This window comes from Somniosus microcephalus, chromosome 2 (genome assembly GCF_052327205.1).
Source record: "Somniosus microcephalus isolate GS21.2 chromosome 2, FLI_Smic_1.0, whole genome shotgun sequence".
In the NCBI taxonomy this organism is placed as follows: domain Eukaryota; kingdom Metazoa; phylum Chordata; class Chondrichthyes; order Squaliformes; family Somniosidae; genus Somniosus; species Somniosus microcephalus.
Window position 1 is genome coordinate 297,805,897 of NC_140988.1, and position 21,681 is coordinate 297,827,577.

At 44.3% G+C, this 21,681-nt stretch overlaps 1 protein-coding gene across 4 annotated transcripts in view; it reads left to right on the forward strand.

Annotated features, from left to right (window-relative positions):
* LOC147123467 (putative E3 ubiquitin-protein ligase HERC1) overlaps positions 1-21,681 on the forward strand; it is a 491,571-nt gene that overhangs the window by 426,567 nt on the left and 43,323 nt on the right. For 3 of the 4 annotated variants that reach the window (XM_085973346.1, XM_085973361.1, XM_085973355.1), the window contains 2 exons: positions 2,048-2,217; positions 11,729-11,894. In XM_085973346.1, coding sequence (XP_085829472.1) covers positions 2,048-2,217; positions 11,729-11,894 — 336 coding nt within the window. Of the gene's footprint in view, positions 1-2,047; positions 2,218-11,728; positions 11,895-21,681 lie in introns of those variants that run through there. The other variant, XM_085973371.1, reaches the window with a different exon arrangement.

Consider the following 21,681-nt stretch of genomic DNA (forward strand, 5'->3'; position numbering starts at 1 on the left):
AAGCGTTAAAAAACTGAATCCTGACCCCCAACCTTTCTCCAGCCCGCCCACTTCTGGTTTTAAGGGAGGTGGGACGGGGGGCGGGGCTGGCAACCCGCTCCCAGGAGGCGGGTTGGCAATTTAAATATTATAATGAGGCTGGCGTGCCTCATGGTGAACCACCATTTCAAATTTAACTCTGGCTGGTCGGGTTTCCTGGGCCTCCGAGGTATGTGTCTTTCCACTTACCTCCTGGATCCAGCATCCCTGCCTCACCCACCACTTGCGATCGAACACTGCTGACAAGGCCTCCAATTTCCCACCCCCCCCAGGCCTCTGATCTCCCCCCAACCCCCTGGCCACCAAGCCCCCCACCCCAGCCCCCCCACCATTTTCCCGGGTTTCCCAACCGCTTTCTAGTCCCCACTGCTCCCAGCCCGCCTCCAGCTTAAAATTCCGGCCATTCTGGTTAACGTGATCTATGGCAGGAAGGAATTTGGCTCTTGGGACTCTGTTACCAATGATTTCTTACGTATGTGTGCCATGAATTCCAGATTATTACAGTAATTCTGGCGCAGTTAAATTTGTGTGCACTTTTTTATGTCCGCATGCCTGCCAAAAAATTAGCGTGAACCAAGGAAAATTGCCATTGCTGTCGTTTTCAATGGGGGCAGAGCTATTATAACTAACTTTACCTGTTTCAACAAGGGTCTTGGCGGAGTGGCACAAATGGCCACGGAAATTTTGGGATGGTTTAAAAATTAGCATAACTCGCTCATGCCATTATTTCCTGCAACTTCTGCACTAGAATAATGGCATTCACTGTAAATACGCCATTACTGTGGCGCAGGCTTTCAGAAAAATCCATGCTAGTGTGGGAGCACCAGTGAATCATGATGTGGAACAGGAGGCTATGGGTTTGCACTTACGACTTGACATCTAAGCACATACACATAGGAATAGCTAATCTTGGCCATACCACTATGGAGAAGAAATTGAGGGCCAGAAATTCAAAGCTGATTTCTAATCCAACTTGTATAAGAGAAATGTATTCTATAATGTACAAAACTTTGCATTTCTGCAAAATCTTGGGTCAGCGTTGGGCACTTCCAGTTCAAATAAAGTGCAGGTTAATAAAGTTCTCTCTACTTTGTCCAAGTAATAGCCCGATACTCAATCTTCTGCGCACCCTAACAACTTCTGAGTCAGATTACTGACTTTTTTGTAGAATTGTGAGCAGTTTTGTTCTGACTAGGCATTTGGAGACTGCCCAAACTTATTTCACTGGAGATCTGGAGCCAACAGAGAGAACAATCTTTGACTTCACTTTCAGTTGAAAGGGCCATATTCTAACCTGCTCTACAACCCAGTCACGAATGTTCCCCGTAAGGTGCGCGGCCACACACCCGCGCAGTAAACTCAAAGATCCTACGCAGGCTGCTCATCGGCTTTTATGTACATTGTAAATACAGCGCATGCGCAGAAATTTAAAGGGACCACGCATTAAAAGAAATAGGCCGTGCAGAACATAGCGTAGCTTACAGGGGACATTGCCAGTCAATTTGTTAGTTTTTTGTTCGATGGATAGTTGTTCAGTGATGAAGCACAGTGACCTGCTAGGTCCTGCTAATATGGGTTTATAACTGACTAGTCCATATCTGCATGAGGATCATGGATTGAATCTCTCTCCTAATTTTTCCTTACTGATCTATAGGGACGTACTTGAGCTCCAGTTAGTGCACCCAAAGCTCTGGCTAAGGTTGGGAACTCGGCTAGCAGGAAATTGTAATCAAAATATGTTTATGCCACCCAAGTACAATCATAATTCATGTAATGTGCATTCTTTGTTAAATAGCTTTTTAACCCAGTGAGGTCCCTAGAGGAATGCATTGTTTTCTTTTCTCTTGCAGAATGTACTGTACTTTTCCTATAGGTCTTGGACCAGCACATTTACTTCAATCTTAGTACAAAATTTCAATAAGAAAAATGATAATCACAGAAACAAGCAATAAGAAAAGAATTTTTGTGTTTTAAGTTAATTGAAGTTTTTTTTGTTCCTTTCCCCTAGACCAGTATATCACGGTATAATATTGGAGCTTCAGCGATAGCTCATGGCCGGTTGAGAGGCCTCCTCTCTCCAAAGGTCAACATTCTGCCACTAGTGCGATCGATAGGAAGAACTATGATTCAGGGAAAGACCTATGGGCCTCAGATCACGGTGAAGAGAATTTCTGCAAGGTACAGTACTCAAAGAGCAACTCTGCAAATCGACATTATGAAATTCTGTTTTTAAATCTACTTAAAGGGAAACTTTGGAAATACAAAGTACAAAACGAATAGCTTAACATTCAATCTCTCAAAATATTTTAGCAACATTTTTCATTCTTTACTGCGAAGAATGTCCTCAGACAGATATAAACTAGAAAAGATTGAAGTTGGGTAATTAGACAATGGATAAAATTAAGATTTTAAAATGGGCCCTACAGAAACATATTTGTTATAAATAACACATTGTTGTTGACTGTTCCTCTCAAAATACCAAAATGGCTGGTAGTTAGCTACCTGTACAAAATATCCAGAGAAGGTGCAACCCAAGCAATACATTGTAAATGGCTATAAGAACGCAAGGAGTAGGAGTAGGAGTAGGCCATTCGGCCCCTCAAGCCTGCTCCGCCATTCAATAAGATTAGTGGCTGATCTACCTCAACTCCACTTTCCTGCACTATCCCCATATCCCTTGATTCCCTTAATATCCGAAAATCTATCGATCTCTGTCTTGAATATACTCAACGACTGAGCCTCCACAGTCCTCTGGGGTAGAGAATTCCAAAGATTCACTACCCTCTGAGTGAAGAAATTTCTCCTCATTTCAGTCCTAAATGGCCAACCCCTTATTTTGAGACTGTGACCCCTGGTTCTAGACTCCCCAGCCAGGGGAAACATCCTCCCTGCATCTATCCTGTAAAGCCCTGTAAGAATTTTGCATGTTTCAATGAGATCACCTCTTATTCTTCTAAATTCCAGAGAATATAGGCCTAGTCTACTCAATCTCTCCTCATAGGACAATCTCCCCATCCCAGGAATCAGTCTGGTGAACCTTCGTTGCACTCCCTCTATGGCAAGTGTATCCTTCCTTGGGTAAGGAGACCAAACTACACAATACTCCAGGTGTGGTCTCACCAGGGCCCTATATAATTGCAGTAAGACATCTTTACTCTTATACTCAAATTCTCTTGTAATAAAGGCCAACATACCATTTGCTTTCCTAATTGCTTGTTGTACCTGCATGTTAACTTTCAGTGATTTGTGTACAAGGACACCCAGGTCCCTCTGAACACCAACATTTCCCAATCTCTCACTATTTAAAAAATACTCAGCTCTTTTGTTTTTCCTACCAAAGTGGATAACTTCACATTTCTCCACATTATATTCCATTTGCCATGTTCTTGCCCACTCATTTAGCCTGTCTATATCCCCTTGAAGCCTTTTTGCATCCTCCTCACAACTTACATTCCCACCCAGCTTTGTATCATCAGCAAACTTGGATATATTACATTTGGTCCCCTCATCCAAATCATTGATGTAGATTGTGAATAGCTGAGGCCTAAGCACTGATCCTTGCGGTACCCCACGAGTTACAGCCTGCCAACCCGAAAATGACCCGTTTATTCGCACTCTTTGTTTTCTGTCCATTGACCAATCCTCAATCCCTGCTAGTATATTACCCCCAATCCCATGAGTCCTAATTTTGTTTGATAACCTCTTGTGTGGCACCTTATCGAATGCCTTCTGAAAATCCAAATACACCACATCCAGTGGTTTCCCCCTTATCTATTCTGCTAGTTACAACCTCAAATAACTCTAACAGATTCGTCAAACATGATTTCCCTTTCCTAAATCCATGTTGACTCTTCCCAATCCTATTATTATTTTCTAAGTGCCCTGTTACCACATCCTTAATAATAGTTTCTAGCAATTTCCCTACTACTGATTTCATTCAGCAACCCAAGCAATCAAATCAAAATGGCTTTGGGTCTTTAATTTCAGTAAATTTATACAGGCTATAAAATGCAAATTGGGTACATTTTAAAGGAGCGATTCTGAATGAGAACATAAAATGTGGATTGAGAAAACACTTGCCAGTCAACCCATTCCTTCCATAGATCATGTACAATTTACCAAATCTGACAGCTGCACAATCTACTCACTCTCTTATGGTGAGTAAGCGACCAACAATGGGGAAAAAGTACCAACTCTCTCTAATTTCTCTCTAACTCTTGAGAGTAATTGAGCAAAGCTCCAGGAAATTGATTGAGTCATAGAATGTGCGTTATAAAACTCTGACCAATTGCATTCTACCAGTTATGGTTTCAGCAGCAGAAGGGCATTTCATCAGCTGTGTCTGTACTTATCCTCATAAACTTCAATCCCAGATATGTACCTAGCTATTTTAAAATTGGTTATCAGCATAGTATACTCAGAAAATGCTAGGAAAGTGAACATAGACAGAATAAGTGAACAGGCAAAAGTGTGCCAGATGGAACTCAATATGAGGAATTGAGGTCATCCACTTTAAATCCAAGAAAAACAAATAGGATTTTTTTTTAATGGTGAGAGACTAGGAACAATGAAGGAGCAGAGCGTGTAAGGGATTCACGTACAAAAATCACTAAAAGCTAGTGGACAGGTAAAAAAAGAATTAAAAAGGCAAATGGTCTGTTGGCCTTTATCTCAAGGGAGCTGGAATACAATGGGGAGTAAGTTGTGCTCCAGTTGTACAGAGCCTTGGTCAGACCCCATCTAGAGTGTTATATTCAGTATGATATCACACCTCAGGAGAATGTAATGGCCTTGAAGGAGGTACAATGCAGATTCAGCAGACTGATACCTGGCTTAGAGGGTCAAATTAAGAGGGCAGGTTACATAAACTCAGCTTGTATTCCATTGAGTTTAGAGTGGTGATGTAATTGAGGTGTTTGAAATCATAAAAGAATTCAACAGTGTAGATACAGTGAAGCTATTTCCTCTGGTGGGGAAATCCAGAACAGCGGGCACAATCGTACAATTAGAGGTAGACCATTCAAGCATCAAATCGGGAAACACACTTTCACACAAAGGAAAGTGGATACCTGGACTTCTCTCTCGTCAGTTGAAATTTCCAGGACCGAGATGTTCAGATTTTTATTAGGTAAGGTTATAAGGGGTATGGAGCAAAGGCAAGTAAATGGAGTTGAGGAACAGAACATTCTAATTGAATGGCGGAAGAGGCTTAAGGGGCTGAATGACCTACTCCTGTTCCTCTGTTTTCTATAAATATATAGCAACAGCCTCAGTGTTACGTGGAGGTAACAATGATAGTTAATACCATTATTTAAGAAGGGTAGGAGAAATATACTAGGAAATTATAGGCCTATAAGTCTAACGTCTGTTGTGGGGAAGTTACTAGAATCTGTTATTAGGGACAGAGTGACTGAGCACTTGGACAAACATGAACTGATTAGAGAGAGCCAGCATGGATTTGTAAAAGTTAACTCATGGCTAACGAACCTAGTTGAATTTTTGGAGGAGGTAACTAATGTGGTAGATAAGGGAGTGTCTGGATATTACTTATATGGACTTCCAGAAGGCATTCAGTAAATTTCCACTTGAGAATGTAAACAAAAATGAGCGCACAGGGAATTGGAGGCAACCTATTGGCTCGGTTAGGGAATTGGTTAGGAGGTAGGAGACAGAGAGTAGTAGGGATAATGGGACGTACTCAAATTGGTAGGATGTGATTGGTGGTGCCCCCCAGGGATCTGTACTGGGGCCTCAGCCTTTCACTATACTTACCAATGACTTGGATGAAGAAATAAAGAGCCGTATATCTGTGCTTGCTCTCAGCACTAAGTTGGATGGCACAGTAAACAGTGTAGACGGGAGCAGAAAGTTGCAAAGCAACATTGATAGATTAACTGAGTGGGTTAAAGATACATTGAGTGGGTAAAACTGTGCCAGATGGAGTTCAATGGGGGGAATCACTAAAAGCTACTGGACAGATACAAAAATAATTTAAAAGGCTAATGGAATGTTGGCCTTTATCTCAAGGCTGGAATACAAAGGGGTGGAAGTTATGTTAGCAGGAATGGTAGCATATTGGTAATGTTACTCGACTAGTAATCCAGAGGCCTGGACTAATGATCCAGAGACGCGACTTCAAATCCCACCACGGCAGTTGGGGAAATCTGGAAAAAAAGCTAGCATCAGTAACCCATCTGGCTCACTAATATCCTTTAGGGAAGGAAAGTGGCAAGTAACATTCGCGCCACACAAGACTATCTCCAAGAGAGAGTCTAACAACCGCTTCTTGACATTCAATGCATTTTCCTCAACATCAACATCCTGGGGGTCACCATTGACCAGAAACTTAACTGGACCAGCCACATAAATACTGTGGCCACAAGAGCAGGTCAGAGGCTGGGTATTCTGCGGCAAGTGTCTCACCTCCTGACTCCCCAAAACCATTTTCACCATTTACAAGGCACAAGTCAGGAGTGGGAGGGAATACTCTCCACTTGCCTGGATGAGTGCAGCTCCAACAACACTGAAGAAGCTCGACACCATCCAGGACAAAGCAGTCCGCTTGATTGGCACCCCACCCACCACCTTAAACAGTCACTCCCTCCACCACCGGTGCACCGTGGCTGCAGTGTGTACCATCTACAAGATGCACTGCAGCAACTCACCAAGGCTTCTTCGGCAGCACCTCCCAAACCCGCGAACTCTACCGCCTAGAAGGACAAGGGCAGCAGGCACATGGGAACACTATCACCTGCAAGTTCCCCTCCAAGTCACACACCATCCTGACTTGGAAATATATCGTCGTTCCTTCATCGTCGCTGGGTCAAAATCCTGGAACTCCCTCCCTAACAGCACTGTGGAAGTACCTTCACCACACAGACTGTAGCAGTTCAAGAAAGCGGCTCACCACCACCTTCTCAAGGGCAGTTAGGGATGGGCAATAAATGCTGGTCTTGCCAGCAATGCCCACATCCCAGGAGCAAATTTTTAAAAAACATTTAGAGTATTGCATTTAGTTTTGGACACCGCACCTCAAGAAGGATATATTGGCCTTCGAGAGGGTGCAGTGCAGGTTCACCAGAATGAAACCAGGGCTAAAAGGGTTCAATTATGAGGACAGATTGTATAGACTAGGCTTGTATTCACTTGTGTATAGAAGACTGAGGGGTGATCTAATTGAGCTGTTTAAGATGTTTAACGGCGTTGATAGGATAGATAGAAACAATTTCCTCTGATGGGGAGCCCAGAACAAGGGGGCATAACCTTAAAATTAGAGCTAGGCCGTTCGGGGATGATGTCAGGAACACTCCTTCACACAAAGGATAGTGCAGATCTGGAATTCTCTTTCCTTGAAAAGCTGTTGAGGCTACGTCAATTGAAAATTTAAAAGCTTGAGATTGACATTTTTATATGGCAAGGGTATTGAGGGTTACGGCACCAAGATGGGTAGATGGTGTTAAGATACAGATCAGTGATTTAATTAAATGGCAGAATAGGCTCGAGGGGCTGAATGGCCTACTCCTGTTCATACTGATATTTCTAAAAGTTACAACATTGATGAAAACAATAGATTTATAATGCCGAACTTAATGGAGGATTGTTTTGCTGCTGGAGAGAGGATAGGGACATGAATAATTACAAGATAACACTAATATTACTAAAGATATTGGCCCGGAATTTGCGGTCAACAGTGAAGCAAAGGCATTCGCTGCTGGCCTCCAAGTAAACTTCACACAAAGATCTTGCGATCTCTTTGTTGAGAAGTTCAGGTTTTCCAACCCGTAATTCAAATCAATGTTAGTACAGGGTATAGTGAGAATCCCATAGCGTGAGGGAACAAAGAAATGGCAGACCAATTAAATACATACTTTGGTTCTGTCTTCACAAAGGAGGACACATAACCTCCCAGAGATGACGGGGAACATAGGGTCTAATGAGAGGGAGGAACTGAATGAAATCAGTATTTGTAGGGAAATGGTGTTAGGGAAATTGACGGGATTGAAGGCCGATAAATCCCCAGGGCCTGATAATCTACATCCTAGGGTACTTAAGGAAATGGCCCTAGAAATAGTAGATGCATTGCTGGTCATCTTCCAAAATTCTATAGACTCTGGAACAGTTCCCATGCATTGGAGGATAGCTAATGTAACCCCACGATTTAAAAAGGGTGGTAGAGAGAAAACGGGGAATTATAAGCCTGACATCGGTAGTGGGGAAAATGCTAGAGTCCATTATAAAAGATGTAATAGCAGAGCACTTGGGAAACAGTGACTGTTGAGTCTGTGTGTCCCAGTTATGCTTATTATAAATCACTGGACACAGACCACAAGAATAACTTTAACAGGTCTTTACTATTCGGAGGTCAGGGCTGAACTGCCCAGTAAATCACTACACAACGCTTATATACCGGTGTGGTCACCACCGGTACTACAGTATACAGCAGCCAAGAGAAAGTAGTACATCTCTTAAGGTAGTTCTCTTAAGGTGGAACAGGTTACATACACCACAGTGACCGGATCAGACAAAGTCAACATGGATTTACAAAAGATAAATCATGCTTGACTAATCTACTGGAATTTTTTGAGGCTGTAACTGGTAGAATAGATAAGGGAGAACCAGTGAATGTGGTGTATTTGGACTTTCAGAAGGCTTTCGATAAGGTCCTGCATAAGAGATTAGCATGCAAAGTTAAAGCACATGGGATTGGGGGTAAGGTACTGTCTTGGATAGAGAACTGGTTGGCAGACAGGAAGCAAAGAGTTAGAATAAACGGGTCTTTTTCCGAGTGGAAGGCAGTGACTAGTGGGGTACCGCAGGGATCGGTGCTCGGACCCCAGCAATTCACAATATATATAAATGATCTAGACGAGGGAACTAGATGTAATATCTCCAAGTTTGTAGACAACATAAAGCTGGGTGGGTGCGTGTGCTGTGAGGAGGATGCCGAGAAACTCCAGTATGATTTGGACAGGTTGGGTGATGGGCAGATGCATGGCAAATGCAGTATAATGTGGATAAATGCGAGGTTATCCACTTTGGTGGCAAAAACAGGAAGACAGATTATTATCTGAACGGCAATAGATTGGGAAAAGGGGAAGTGCAACGAGACCTGGGTGTCCTTGTGCACCAGTCACTGAAGGTAAGCATGCAGGTGCAGCAGGCGGTTAAGAAGGCAAATGGTATATTGGCCTTCATAGCGAGAGGATTCGAGTACAGGAGCAAGGATGTCTTGCTGCAGTTGTACAGGGCCTTGGTGAGACCACACCTTGAGTATTGTGTGCAGTTTTGGTCGCCTTATCTGAGGAAGGATGTTCTTGCAATGGAGAGAGTGCAGCGAAGATTCACCAGACTGATACCTGGGATGGCAGGAATGACCTATGAAGAGCGATTGGGTCGATTAGGCTTATATTCGCTAGAGTTTAGAAGAATGAGAGGGGATCTCATTGAAACTTATAAAATTCTAACAGGACTAGACAGACTAGATGCAGGAAGGATGTTCCCGATGGCGGGGGAGTCCAGAACCAGGGTTCACAGTCTAAGGATAAGGGGTAAGCCATTTAGGACAGAGATGAGGAGGAATTTCTTCACCCAGAGAGTTGTGAACCTGTGGAATTCGCTACCACAGAAGGCAGTTGAGGCCAATTCATTAAATATATTCAAGAAGGAGTTAGATATATTTCTTAAGGCTAAGGGGATCAAGGGATATGGGGAGAAGGCAGGGACAGGGTACTGAGTTTGGATGATCAGCCACGATCTCATTAAATGGCGGAACAGGCTCGAGGGGCCGAATGGCCTACTCCTGCTCCTATCTTCTATGTTTCTATGAGCTGCTGTGATGTCAACAAGCTGTCTAAGCAGCCAATCAAAATGCAGAATTCTCAGACTGCGAAGCAGGAATTGAGTAAGCTCTTAAAATTCTCACTTTTTAAAAATGTAAGGGAGAGCAGAACAAGGATTGGGGCTCTCACATGGCGAAAGGCAATGCTGAAATAAAGATGAACAAACTTTTTTAATTAAATTTTTTAAAGTTTAAAATGGATAAATATGGCACTGCACAAAATTAAAATTAGTTTTTCAGGGCCATAACCTTTGTTTAGCAGTCGATACCCTGTTCAAACCCCTTTGGGTCTAACTTTTAATGGGGTATTTAACAGCGTAATTACTGCGGAAGAGCCAAAGTTTTCGTCAGTTTCCATGATTTGAGAGATTACACTGATTGCCAGCTCTGTGGGGAGGCACAGCGCAGCCAGTGTTGCAGCAGTGAATGACAGACCGCAACTTCAGGAATTCCGCATTAGGCTACACGTGCACTAAATCCTGAAGCTGTAGTCAGTTTCAAAGGTGAAATGACGCCGAGCGCTGCCAGTTTGCCGTCATCAGGGCTGCAAATTCCGGGCCATTAGAGTCATTACTAAAATAATCCAAAGTGATGGTAGCTTGAGTTCACTAGTGATCGCTGGTGTTAGAGGACTGAATTATCACATTATAAAAGTGTTTCTCAGCTGTGAAAAGAGGAATCTCAGAGGGCAGCCAGCTATATACAATAATTAACAGCATGGAGAAAGCAAACTCAAAAAACACTTTCTGACATGCCAGCACAGCAGGATAAGAGGGTCAAAGTTCAGGGTTACGAAATCACTTTAGAGCTGATGTCAGTAAATTTTTGCATAAGAGGGGAATTGACAACTGGAACGTTAAACCCATCTGGTTCACTAATGTCCTTTAGGGAAGGCAATCTGCCATCCTCACCCAGTCTGACCTATACGTGGCTCCAGACCCACAGCAGTGTGGGTGACTCTTAACTGCCCTCTGAAATGGCCTAGCAAGCCACTCAGTTGTACCAAACCGTTAAAAGTCACTGCAGGAGTACCTTCACCACACGGACTGCAGCGGTTCAAGAAGGCGGCTCACCACCACCTTCTCAAGGGCAATTAGGGATGGGCAATAAATGCTGGCCTTGTCAGTGACGCCCACATCCCATGAATGATTTTTTTTAAACAGATTATCAGGAAGGGCGGTTGAGTTAATTTGAAAAAAAGCAGCTGGTTGCTGTAATAACAAGGTAGTTGGCTTGGTATTCTTGAAGAATGAGGTCAAATGGGCTGACTATGTAATTCTTCTAGCAGTGCTATTTTCAAACAACTTAATTCAAGCAAATTTCACATTCAGATTTCTATATGAAGATCATGCCATATAAACACTTTGAAAACTGCCTAAGTTCTAGGATTGAATTTTATCTGAACATTTGTACTGCTTTTATACTGTAAATAAATTTGTTACTTACATGACGTAGGTCAACAAGACTCATCTAGGGGTATGTCTCATCTTGAAGTTTATCACTCGCGTACTGAGTCCTGCCAGTATTGAAAATGAGCTTAATATTTTTGCTGTTTTAATGTTAGCACAACAATGCTAGATCAGACAGGGCAGGTCATTGCTTTCCTCAGCATACGATGGGGCTTTAAACCAATTAATGCCCCAGAACAGCAATCTTATTTACGAATCAGAACTTCTTTTGTCAGGTTGAAATAAAACCTTTAATCATATTTTTGGAAATTGCAATTTCTTTCATGAACTGTTCATATATTAATATTTGCATGACAAATTCATAGCATCAGCTCTGCACTTTTGAATTTACACAGAAGATGTTTTGCCATTATGTTTATTTACATTTATATGTGACATACAGGGGCCGGTCAACCAAGCCTATCTTCATTCAGATTGCCAAGCAAGTTGTGCAGCTCAATGCTTCAGAACTGAGGCTTCCATCACGAGCCTGGAAAGTGAAGCTGATCGGAGAAGGTGCTGATGATGCTGGTGGGGTATTTGATGACACAATTACAGAAATGTGTCAGGTAAATTTGCAATTACATAGAATTTAAAGCACCGTAACAGGCTATTCAGCCCAACTATGTCGGTGTTTATGCTCCTCATGAGCCTTCTCCCACCTTACTTCACCTTACCCTATCAACATATTCTTCTATTCCTTTCTCCCTCATGTACATAGAAACAACCAGGAATGGAAAAGATCATTTTGCCCCCAGAGTTTAAAAACAGAATACACAGTTGATTCCCTATACCCTCAATTTATTTCCTCAACACAGGCTTGTCTAACTCCCTCTTAAAACTACTGATGCTATCAACCTCAATCGGTTCTCTGGGAAATTCAGTCCAAATGTTCACCACCCTCTGAGTGAAATAATTAGATCTGATCTTCTCTCTTCTAAGCTTTATTAGATGCCCTCTCATTGTCACTCTCAGGGCTGTAGTGAACATTTTCTGAGGGACCAACTGGTCAGTATCTCAATAAGATGCCCTTTAGTCTTTAGTGTAAAAAAACTCAGCTTCTGTAGTTTCTCCTTTATAGCTCAGGTGTGTGATTGTAGGTATCATACAGATAGGCCTTTCGGATCTATTGTCCTCTGACTTTCTTTCCTATTCCTAACTAATTTGTGTCTATTGATATTTAAACCCTTCACTGTAGTGGACAATTTGTCTGTCAATCTCTTTAATAATCTTGAACATTTCCAAATACTCAGTGGGTGTTTCCTGTGCCCATCATTCTTTATGAAAACAGACTAAGTTTAAACTTCTTGGGGGTTATTCTGGCCAAAGGGTGAAAACAGGCACTAAATAGGTGCAGTGTTAATAAGACTAGCCTGTTTGAAAGTCTGGATTTGGCACATAGTTTTGGTCTGAATTGCTGATTACCATAATTTGAATTTGCCTGGAGGTGCTAACCCAGACACCTGCAGGTTTAGCACTCAAGTGCTGATTAGATGCAATTTTTGTGGAGCAGTATATGTGGGCTCCTCGCATTCACTTCCACTGAAGGTGTGGAGTGCTCCAGCTGGCACACCGCGGCATGTTGCAGGATGACTCAGAGACTGAGGGAGAGGGCGCACAGGTTCTCGGATGCAACACTGGAGGTCCTGGTGGATGACGTCTAGAGGAGGAGGGATGCCCTGTATCCGCGGGGGGGGGGGGGGGCGGGAGGGAAAGGACGCCACCTCGCCCTCCTGTCCTTCTCTCCAGCAGCAGCTGGTGCTGCTCTGCCTTGCCTATGTCCTCCTCCCGACCAAGGGGGACCCCTAGCAAGATGCCTATGACCAAGCACTCCATTTCTCCTGGTAACTCCTATAAGGTGGAGTAGCACAGCACTTACACTTTTTAGGTGAAGTCCTCATAGAATTTGCAGAACAAATGTTGATAAGAGTGTTGGTGAAGTCTTGACAAAGTGTCCCAGAAAGTCTCCTGATGTGTTTCAGAGGTCCTCTTCACAGCTCCAGCAGCAAGGAACATGAAATGCTGAGTATCCCTTCAAGTAGTGCTTGAAATCGATATCAACGGAGTGTTTACTCCCAAACAGCTGCCCGCTGTGAAGAGAGGGTGTTAGGACAAGCGCTATCCACCAAAATGCCATGCAACCTCTTTAATGAACGCAAGCAGCCATTTTAAGTGCCAAGCAGCTATTCAACGAGCCTCCGGGCAACCGTTCCTAGCGAAGGCTTCAACTCCTTTACCAAGATGGCATCTTGCACTAAATGCAGGCTAAACCGGCATTACAGTTCAAGATCCCATCTTGGCCACCTTAGCAGATTGTTTGCGCCTGAACATGCAGTTGAAAATCGCCCCCTTGTTTAAATGCAGTCTGTTTGCATACCTCCTTCAGTAAGAAATGAAGTATGACTGTATTTGGCAGTAAGGAGAGAAAAATGGCTTTTAGAAGGTGCTAAACTTTTATATGGTAGTGTCCATGTGGATTCTCCCCTATTTGATAGCAGAATATTCACTTGTTATGAAGAATTACAAAGGTAATGGCCCAGAAATTCAGGTCGGGGTCTTCCCGCGGGTGTAAGCCCCCGACCTGCACTTACCTTGCGCGCCGGCCGTTGAGCTGTGGGCCCCCGTGGAATTCCGATCCTGGGCCTGCTCCAGCTGCCGGCATGCTGTGCTTGCGTATCCCAGGGGCGCAGTTAGTTCGATGCGTCCCCTGGGATCACGTGGGCCATGGAGAGCCAATCGGAACAGGGAATGCTCCATTCGTAAGTTTGACAGGACGTGCTGTCAAAACTTAGAAATACTACAGACCCCAAAACATCACTAAATCTTCAAATAATTTTTTTTTTTAAATCACATTTTTTAAATAAACTATAAATTACATGAAATAACTATTTTAAACAAGGGCCGAGATGGACCCCAGCTGATTACCCAGCCGCCGCGCCGCAGGTAGCGCAGTTTATGGACGGCCGCTGACGCTCCCCCGCCCGCTCTGTGTCTCGGGCCGAGCAGTTGTTAGGCCCGGCCCGAATGACTCCAACTCACCTCCCACTCCTGGAGCCGCAATGTGGGGGTTTGTTTGGCTGTCGCTGTGGGGATGAAAAAAATGGCGGCGAAGTTTCAGGAGGCTGCAGGATTCGACCTGCCCACAGACGGCGGATTGGTCAACCATCAGGTCACTGAACTGTAGGATTGGTCAACCATCACGTCACTCAACACTAATGAGCGGTAGGATTGGTCAGCCGCTAATGAGCGGATTTTTGAAAGTTTTTTGTATAGTGTCCGAACAATTTTTGTCTGACCAAAAAGTAAATACGCCTATTAGACTCCCCTAATGATAAGCTTTCTTTTGATATAACATGCGTGTAGGTACGCTCTATAACTTTTGAGTGTATAGAGGACAGACAAACCAACCGTTTTATATTTGCCAAATTGGCACTGTGTTCTAAAAGATTTGAGGCTGTCACAGAGGAGTCAGGGGACAAGTAGCAAAATGGATAGCAAGCTGGCTACAAAACTGAGAATAGGGATTAAAGGTAGATTGGTACCGGGACCACTTTTGTTGCTCATTTACATAAACCATTTGGACTTGTGAATTGGAAGTACCATTTCAAAATTTATGAATGACACTGAATTGGGGGGTGTAGTTAATACTGAAGAGTACTGCGGCAAATTACAGGAAGACATTAATAAATTCGCAGAATGTGAGTGTAATTGGCAAATGAACTTCAATATAGTTACGTGTGAGATAGTACACTTGGTAGAAAGAATAAGGAGGCCACATATTCCTTGAAAAATGAGCGTCTAAATGGGGTAGAGGAACAAAGGGATCTGGTGGTACGGATACACAAGTCACTAAAAGTAACGACACAGGTTAATAAAGCCATTAAAAAAGCAAACAAAGCACTGGGGTTCATTTCTAGAGTGATAGAATTGAAAAGCAGGGAAGTTATGTTAAACTTGTATAGAACCTTGGTTAGACCACACTTTGGAGTACTGTGCACAGTTCTGGTCTCCATATTATATAAAGGATACAGAGGCACTGGAGAAGGTGCAAAAAAGATTTACTAGAATGATACCAGAACTGAGAAGTTATACCTATCAGGAAAGATTGAACAGGCTGGGGCTCTTTTCTCTAGAAAAGAGAAGACTGAGAGGTGACTTGATAGAGGTCTTCAAGATTATGAAAGAGTTTGATAGGGTAGATGTAGAGATGTTTCCACTTGCGGGTGAGACCAGAACTGGGGGGCATCCATATATGATGGTCACTAATAAATCCAGTAGGAAACTCAGGAGAAACTTCTTTACCCAGAGAGTAGTTAGAATGTGGAACTCACTACCACAAGGAGTAGTTGAGGAGACTAGCATAGGTGCATTTCAGGGGAAGCTAGATAAACACATGATGGAGAAAGGAATAGAGGGATATGTTGATGGGGTTAGATGGAGAAGGGTGAGTGGAGGCTCGTGTGGAGCATAAACTCCAGCATGGACCTGTTGGGCCGAATGGCCCGTTTCTCAGCTGTAAGGCCGGAATTTTCCCAGTGCCAAGCGTGCAGTTTTGGGGGCGGGTCAGCAGTAAAAGTCGCGGAAATTGCCAGCGTGTCAGGAACCCGCTGTCATCCCACCGATTTCCGCATTTAACTCGGGCAAGTTTCCGAGCGCACCACGGACCCGCTCGGGAGAGGCGGCCAACCTCATTGAAGTACTTAAATACTTGTTGAGAAACCCTAAAGAGGCTTTTTAACATAAGTTTTTGGCTTTAACTTCTTGTGCACAGGAGTCACACACTTCATGAACCTAGCCTGTGAATGGGAGGCGGAAGCTCAGTGGCCATTGTGCGAATCATAGAATGATTACAGCACAGAAAGAGGCCATTTGGCCCATCGAGCCTGTGCTGGCTCTCTGCAAGAGCACTTCAGCTTGTCCCACTCCCCTGCCCTGCAAATATTTTTCTTCATGTACTTATCCAATTCCCTTTTGAAAGCCAAAATGAGTCCATTAAGTGACAGCTGGGGAAACCAAAAACACTCCCATATTACACCTGCTTCCTTGTCGAATGGAAAAGCTCTTGCTGACTCCATTTTTTGCAGAGATTTAGCTGTCGGGAGTTTTCAAGTCATTTCTGCAACTTCGGAAGCCATTCTCACCACATTGCTAGTCTCTATCACAACACTGAGGGATTGTGCCTCTGATCTCCACTTTACCTGGCATCGATTAGATCAGTATGGGTGCCGCTTATGCTGTCTCACCTGGGACCTCAGAATCGAACCAAGATGAGCCCCAGCACCAACAACACCAGCAGCAGCCTTCTCCTTAATGACCTGATGCTCCACAGGAGAGAGGGGGTCAGCATAGAGGTGCACTGCTCCAGCGGCGATACCCCCAACACAGGCAGATGATGAGCTTTAGAATCATAGAAAGTTACAGCACGGAAGGAGGCCATTTCAGCCCATCGTATCCGCGCTGGCCAACAAAGAGCTATCCAGCCTAATCCCACTTCCCAGCTCTAGGTCTGTAGCCCTGCAGGTTACAGCATCCCAAGTGCACATCCAAGTGCTTTTTAAATGTGGTTAGGGTTTCTGCCTCTACCACCCTTGCAGGCAGTGAATTCCAGACCCCCACAACCCTCTGGGTGAAGAAATTTCCACTCAAATCCCCAATTACTTTAAATCTGTGCCCCCTGGTTTTTGACCCCTCTGCTAATGGAAATAGGTCTTTTCTATTCACTTTATCTATGCCCCTCATCATTTTATACACCTCAATAAGGTCTCCCCTCAGCCTCCTCTGTTCCAAGGAAAACAGACCCAGCCTACCCAGTCTTTCCTCATAGCTAAGATTCTCTACTCCTGGCAACATCCTTGTAAATCTCCTCTGTACCCTCTCTAGTGCAATCATGGCCCAGTAATTCGGGTCCAAATGCGTGAGTACGGTCTGGGTACTCACGCATCTGGCCGGATGAAATGCCGGCGTTCAGGAAACACCGGCGTTCAGGAAACACCGTGCATGTGGGGAACGCCGGCATTTCCAGTCCTCTGAACGAAGGGGTTCAGAGGCACAGCGCGTGCGCAGTGAACTTCGTCGATTTCATTCATGGATTCAGTGAGGGTAAGTCCTTACAAGTTACACTTGAAAAAAGCATGTGTAAAGTTGCTCCAAGGCTGCGGAGGAAGATATATTTTATCGTGGAGCTTCTGAAAGGCAATATTTTTGTTTGGGAAAGGGAGCAAAGTTATTTTAAGAAATGCTGAGGTTAGTTTTAAAGTTTAAATTTTTTTTTTTTTTTAAACGGGTTTTCAGTACGGTAGGTAGAAGGAGCAATTGTGGCTGTGTGAATTGAATGTGAGAATGAGTGTTCTAAAATGAGTAATGTAACATTTCCAACACTTTTAAGAAAGAAACTTTTCATCAGTAATAAGTAATTATGTATGTATGTCTGCATATATTCCTTTACGTATATGTATGTATGTTTTATATTCCTTTACTTATGTGTATGAATGTATGTTTTTAATTATGATTTTCCAATAAGTTACTTTCTCTGAAAGTCATAATTAAATACATACATTCATACACAAAAGTAAAGGAATATATTCATACACGCAAAGGAATATATACAGACATACATACATAATTACTTAAAAGAATATATTACTGATGAAAAGTTTCTTTCTTAAAAATGTTGGAGTCATTTTCACATTTAATAAACACAGCAAATTCAATTCACATAGCCACAATTGATCCTTCTACCTACAGTACTGAAAACCCGTTTTAAAAAACAAAAATAAACTTTAAAACTTACCTCAGCATTTCTTAAAATAACTTTCCTCCCTTTCCCAAACAACCGCAGCCTCTGGAGCAACTGTACTCATGCTTTTTTCATGTGTAAGTTGTAAGGACTTGACCTCACTGAAAGCATGAATGAAAGCGGCGAATTTTACTGCGCACGCGCTGCCTGTACAGTCGCACGCGTTCTGCCTCTGAACCCCTTCGTTCAGAGGACAGGAAATGCTGGTTTTCCCCGCATGCGCTGTGCATGCTGAAAACCGGCATTTCCTCCGGACAGACGCGTAAGTACCCCGACCGTACTCGCGCGTTTGGAAGGGAATTACTGGGCCAACATTTTACATGTCAATAAAATGAAAAATTTAACAATTGCACGATTTGCCCCCTCGCATCTGCGACTGAGGGTCCAAGGAGGTGCATTGCGCAACAGGTCATCGTCGTACGTATCCTCACACTGTTCCCTTTCGGGAACTGTATGAAGTGGTGGAAGGATTTCTGGCCACGTTAACACTCCTTCTGTGACCATAACCATCTTCATACCAGCCATTAGGGTGGTTAGTCCTATGGCGTGAGGGTTTTACGGGCTCCCACAACCTATCTGAGGGGGGGGGGGCCACCCACACCCGCGGACGCAAGTATCCCGCTGGATGTCCACCCAGAATTTATAGTTGGAGCTCCGACTCCACTTGCCGGGACTGTCTGGAGCGGGGTTCAAAACCCTACTCCTTCTGGCCCAGCGGCGGGGATGCTTACCGCTACGCAAAAGGCCCACTCCGCGCAAAAGGTGACACCCATACGTTTCCTGCGCCTTTTCCCTCCCTGTGACTGGAGCCCTATGCTGCCACTTGAAAGACCAAGCTATCATCTGTCCTTTTTGCGGCGCCTTTGACTTCTCATTACCAATGATGAGCAGGCGCTGCGCCTCCACCTCGTTGAGGAGATTGCTGAGGTCATCATCAGTTCAATTGTGAGTTCTTTTAATGCCGTGAATTGTGCTCATTCCAGCCATTTCACGTTGCTAATCGGATTGGGCCTTTGGCGTAGCGGTAGGATCCCCGCCGCTGGGCCAGACGGGGGTAGGGTTTCGAACCCCGCTCCAGACAGTCCCGGCAAGTGGAGTCGGAGCTCCGGCTCTAAATTCTGGGTTGACATCCAGTGGGATATTTGCGTCCGTGGGTGTGGGTGGCCCCCCCTCCTTGTATAGCTTGTGGGAGCCCGTAAAACCCTCCCGCCATAGGACTAACCACCCTAATGGCTGGTTCAAAGATGGTTACGGTCACGGAATGAGTGTTAATCACGGCCATAAATCCTTCCACCACTTCATACAGTTCCCCAAAGGGAACAGTGTGAAGACACGTATAACAACGACATTGCTAAATAAATAAATGGAATTTAAAAAATTATTTTAGGGCTTTTAAAAGTCTTTAAATTGCTTTAATTCTGTTTAAAACTACTTCAGATTCTTCAAAATAATGTAAACGTTTTTAAAAGTTTATAAAAGTTACCAAAAGCTTCATAAAAATACCAAAAACCTATTTAAAATGCTGCTTTGCATGTAAAAATGCTTAGCAGCTTGTGAGAAACATTGGGGGCGTGTCCTATTAAACTGAGACCTCAAGGGGCGTGTCTCACTTGCACAGCGTGCTCCAGGCTTCGCGCTGGCTGCACTCCTGGGCGGCGTGATGTCAAACGCTGCCCGGGATTCTTCTGTTTCAAAATGGAATTCCAGGCGTCCCTGGAGGTGAAATGTCAGCGCGTCGGGTAAGTGCATATCAGGGGCTTGCACGCGCGGCAAGCCACCGACCCGAATTACTGCCCCCATATCTTTCCTGTAATGTGGTGACCAGAACTGCACGCAGTACTCTAGCTGAGGCCTACCTAGTGTTTTATACAGTTGAAGCATAACCCCCCTGCTCTTGTATTCTATGCCACGGCTAATAAAGGCAAGCATTCCATATGCCTTCTTAACCACCTTATCTACCTGGCCTGCTACCTTCAGGGATCTGTGGACATGCTCTCCAAGGTCCCTTTGTTCCTCTACACTACTCAGTGTCCTACCATTTAATGTGTATTCCCTTTCCTTGTTAGCCCTCCCCAAATGCATTACCTCACTTCTCCGGATTGAATTCCATTTGCCACTGTTCTGCCCACCTGACCAATTTATTGATATCTTCCTGCAGTCTACAGCCTCCTTCTTCAGTATCAACCACATAGCTGATTTTAGTATCATCTGCAAACTTCTTAATCATACCCCCTATATTCAAGTCTAGATCATTAATATATACCACAAAAAGCAAGGGACCTCGTACTGAGCCCTGCGGAACCCCACTGGAAACAGCCTTCCAGTCACAAAAACACCCATCAACCATTACCCTCTGCAGCAGACATTTGGGGATCTCACAGTTGGCCACCCACAAATGCATCACCCAGATGACTAATGCCATGTTTGACAAGTGAGCCACTTAGGTAAACTTTGCCACTGATGAAGCCAGTGTTACTGAGCGAGCGCTCGGCTTTGCGACTCTGGTTGGCTTCCCACTGGTGCAGGGAGTCATCAAGGCACCCCCACATCACCCAGGAATGTTTGTGAACCATAAGGGCTTCCACTCCCTCAATGTGCAGCTCGTCTGCAACCATAATAACATCATGCATGTGTGTGCCAGATTCCCTAGCAGCTGTCATGACTCTTTCGTGCTGCACCAGTCCACCCTCCCTCAGCTCTTCACACCTCCAAGCAGACTTACCGGCTGGCTGCTTGGAGACAAGGGCTATCCACTGAAGACGTGGCTGATGACACCCTTGGGGAGGCCAAGTAATGAGCCTGAGGAGCGTTATAATGACAGCCACATATCCACCAGATGTGTCAAAGCAAGCAGTCGGCATGATGAAGATGTGCTTCAGAAGCCTTGACCGATCTGGAGGAGCCCTTCAGTACACACCAGCCAGGGTCTCCAGAATCATTGTCGTGTGCTGCACAACATAGCGCAGCAGCGAGGATTGGAGCAGCAGGAGGAGCAAGGCACAGAGCGCACAGCCTCTTCGGAGGAGGAACAGGTGGAAAACGAGGAGGAGGATGAAACCTGACTTGGCGATGGCACCAGCAGCGGCGCACATTGCTGCCTGGGATGGCTGCATAATAGCCAGATTTACTTAACTTGCACCAGTACACCAATATGACTCCCAGACGCTGGACTAATTTCTCCCCAAACCCCACCCCCAACAACATCACAAAGCAGTCCTACAATGACCACGGCATTCCTCTCCCAAACTCCCATAGCTCGAGGTTAAGTTATGTCTCATCATTCAGTCCAAGTGACAAAGCTACTTCCCAGGTAGCAGGCAAAAATGGCCAAGACAGGAAAGTTGTGCAAAGAAATACATTTGTGCATCATAAATATAACTGAAACTTAACATTAACATTTTTTCGTACACCCATGTGCATACCTTTCTGCATCTAGGATTTTGTCTTTTTTCTTTTCCCTGTGCTTCTACGAGGTGCAATCCCTGTGGCTTCAGCAGAGGTAAATGCAGGCTGCTCACTTCCCTGCTGCGACTGCTTTGACACTTTTGGCGGACGTCCTC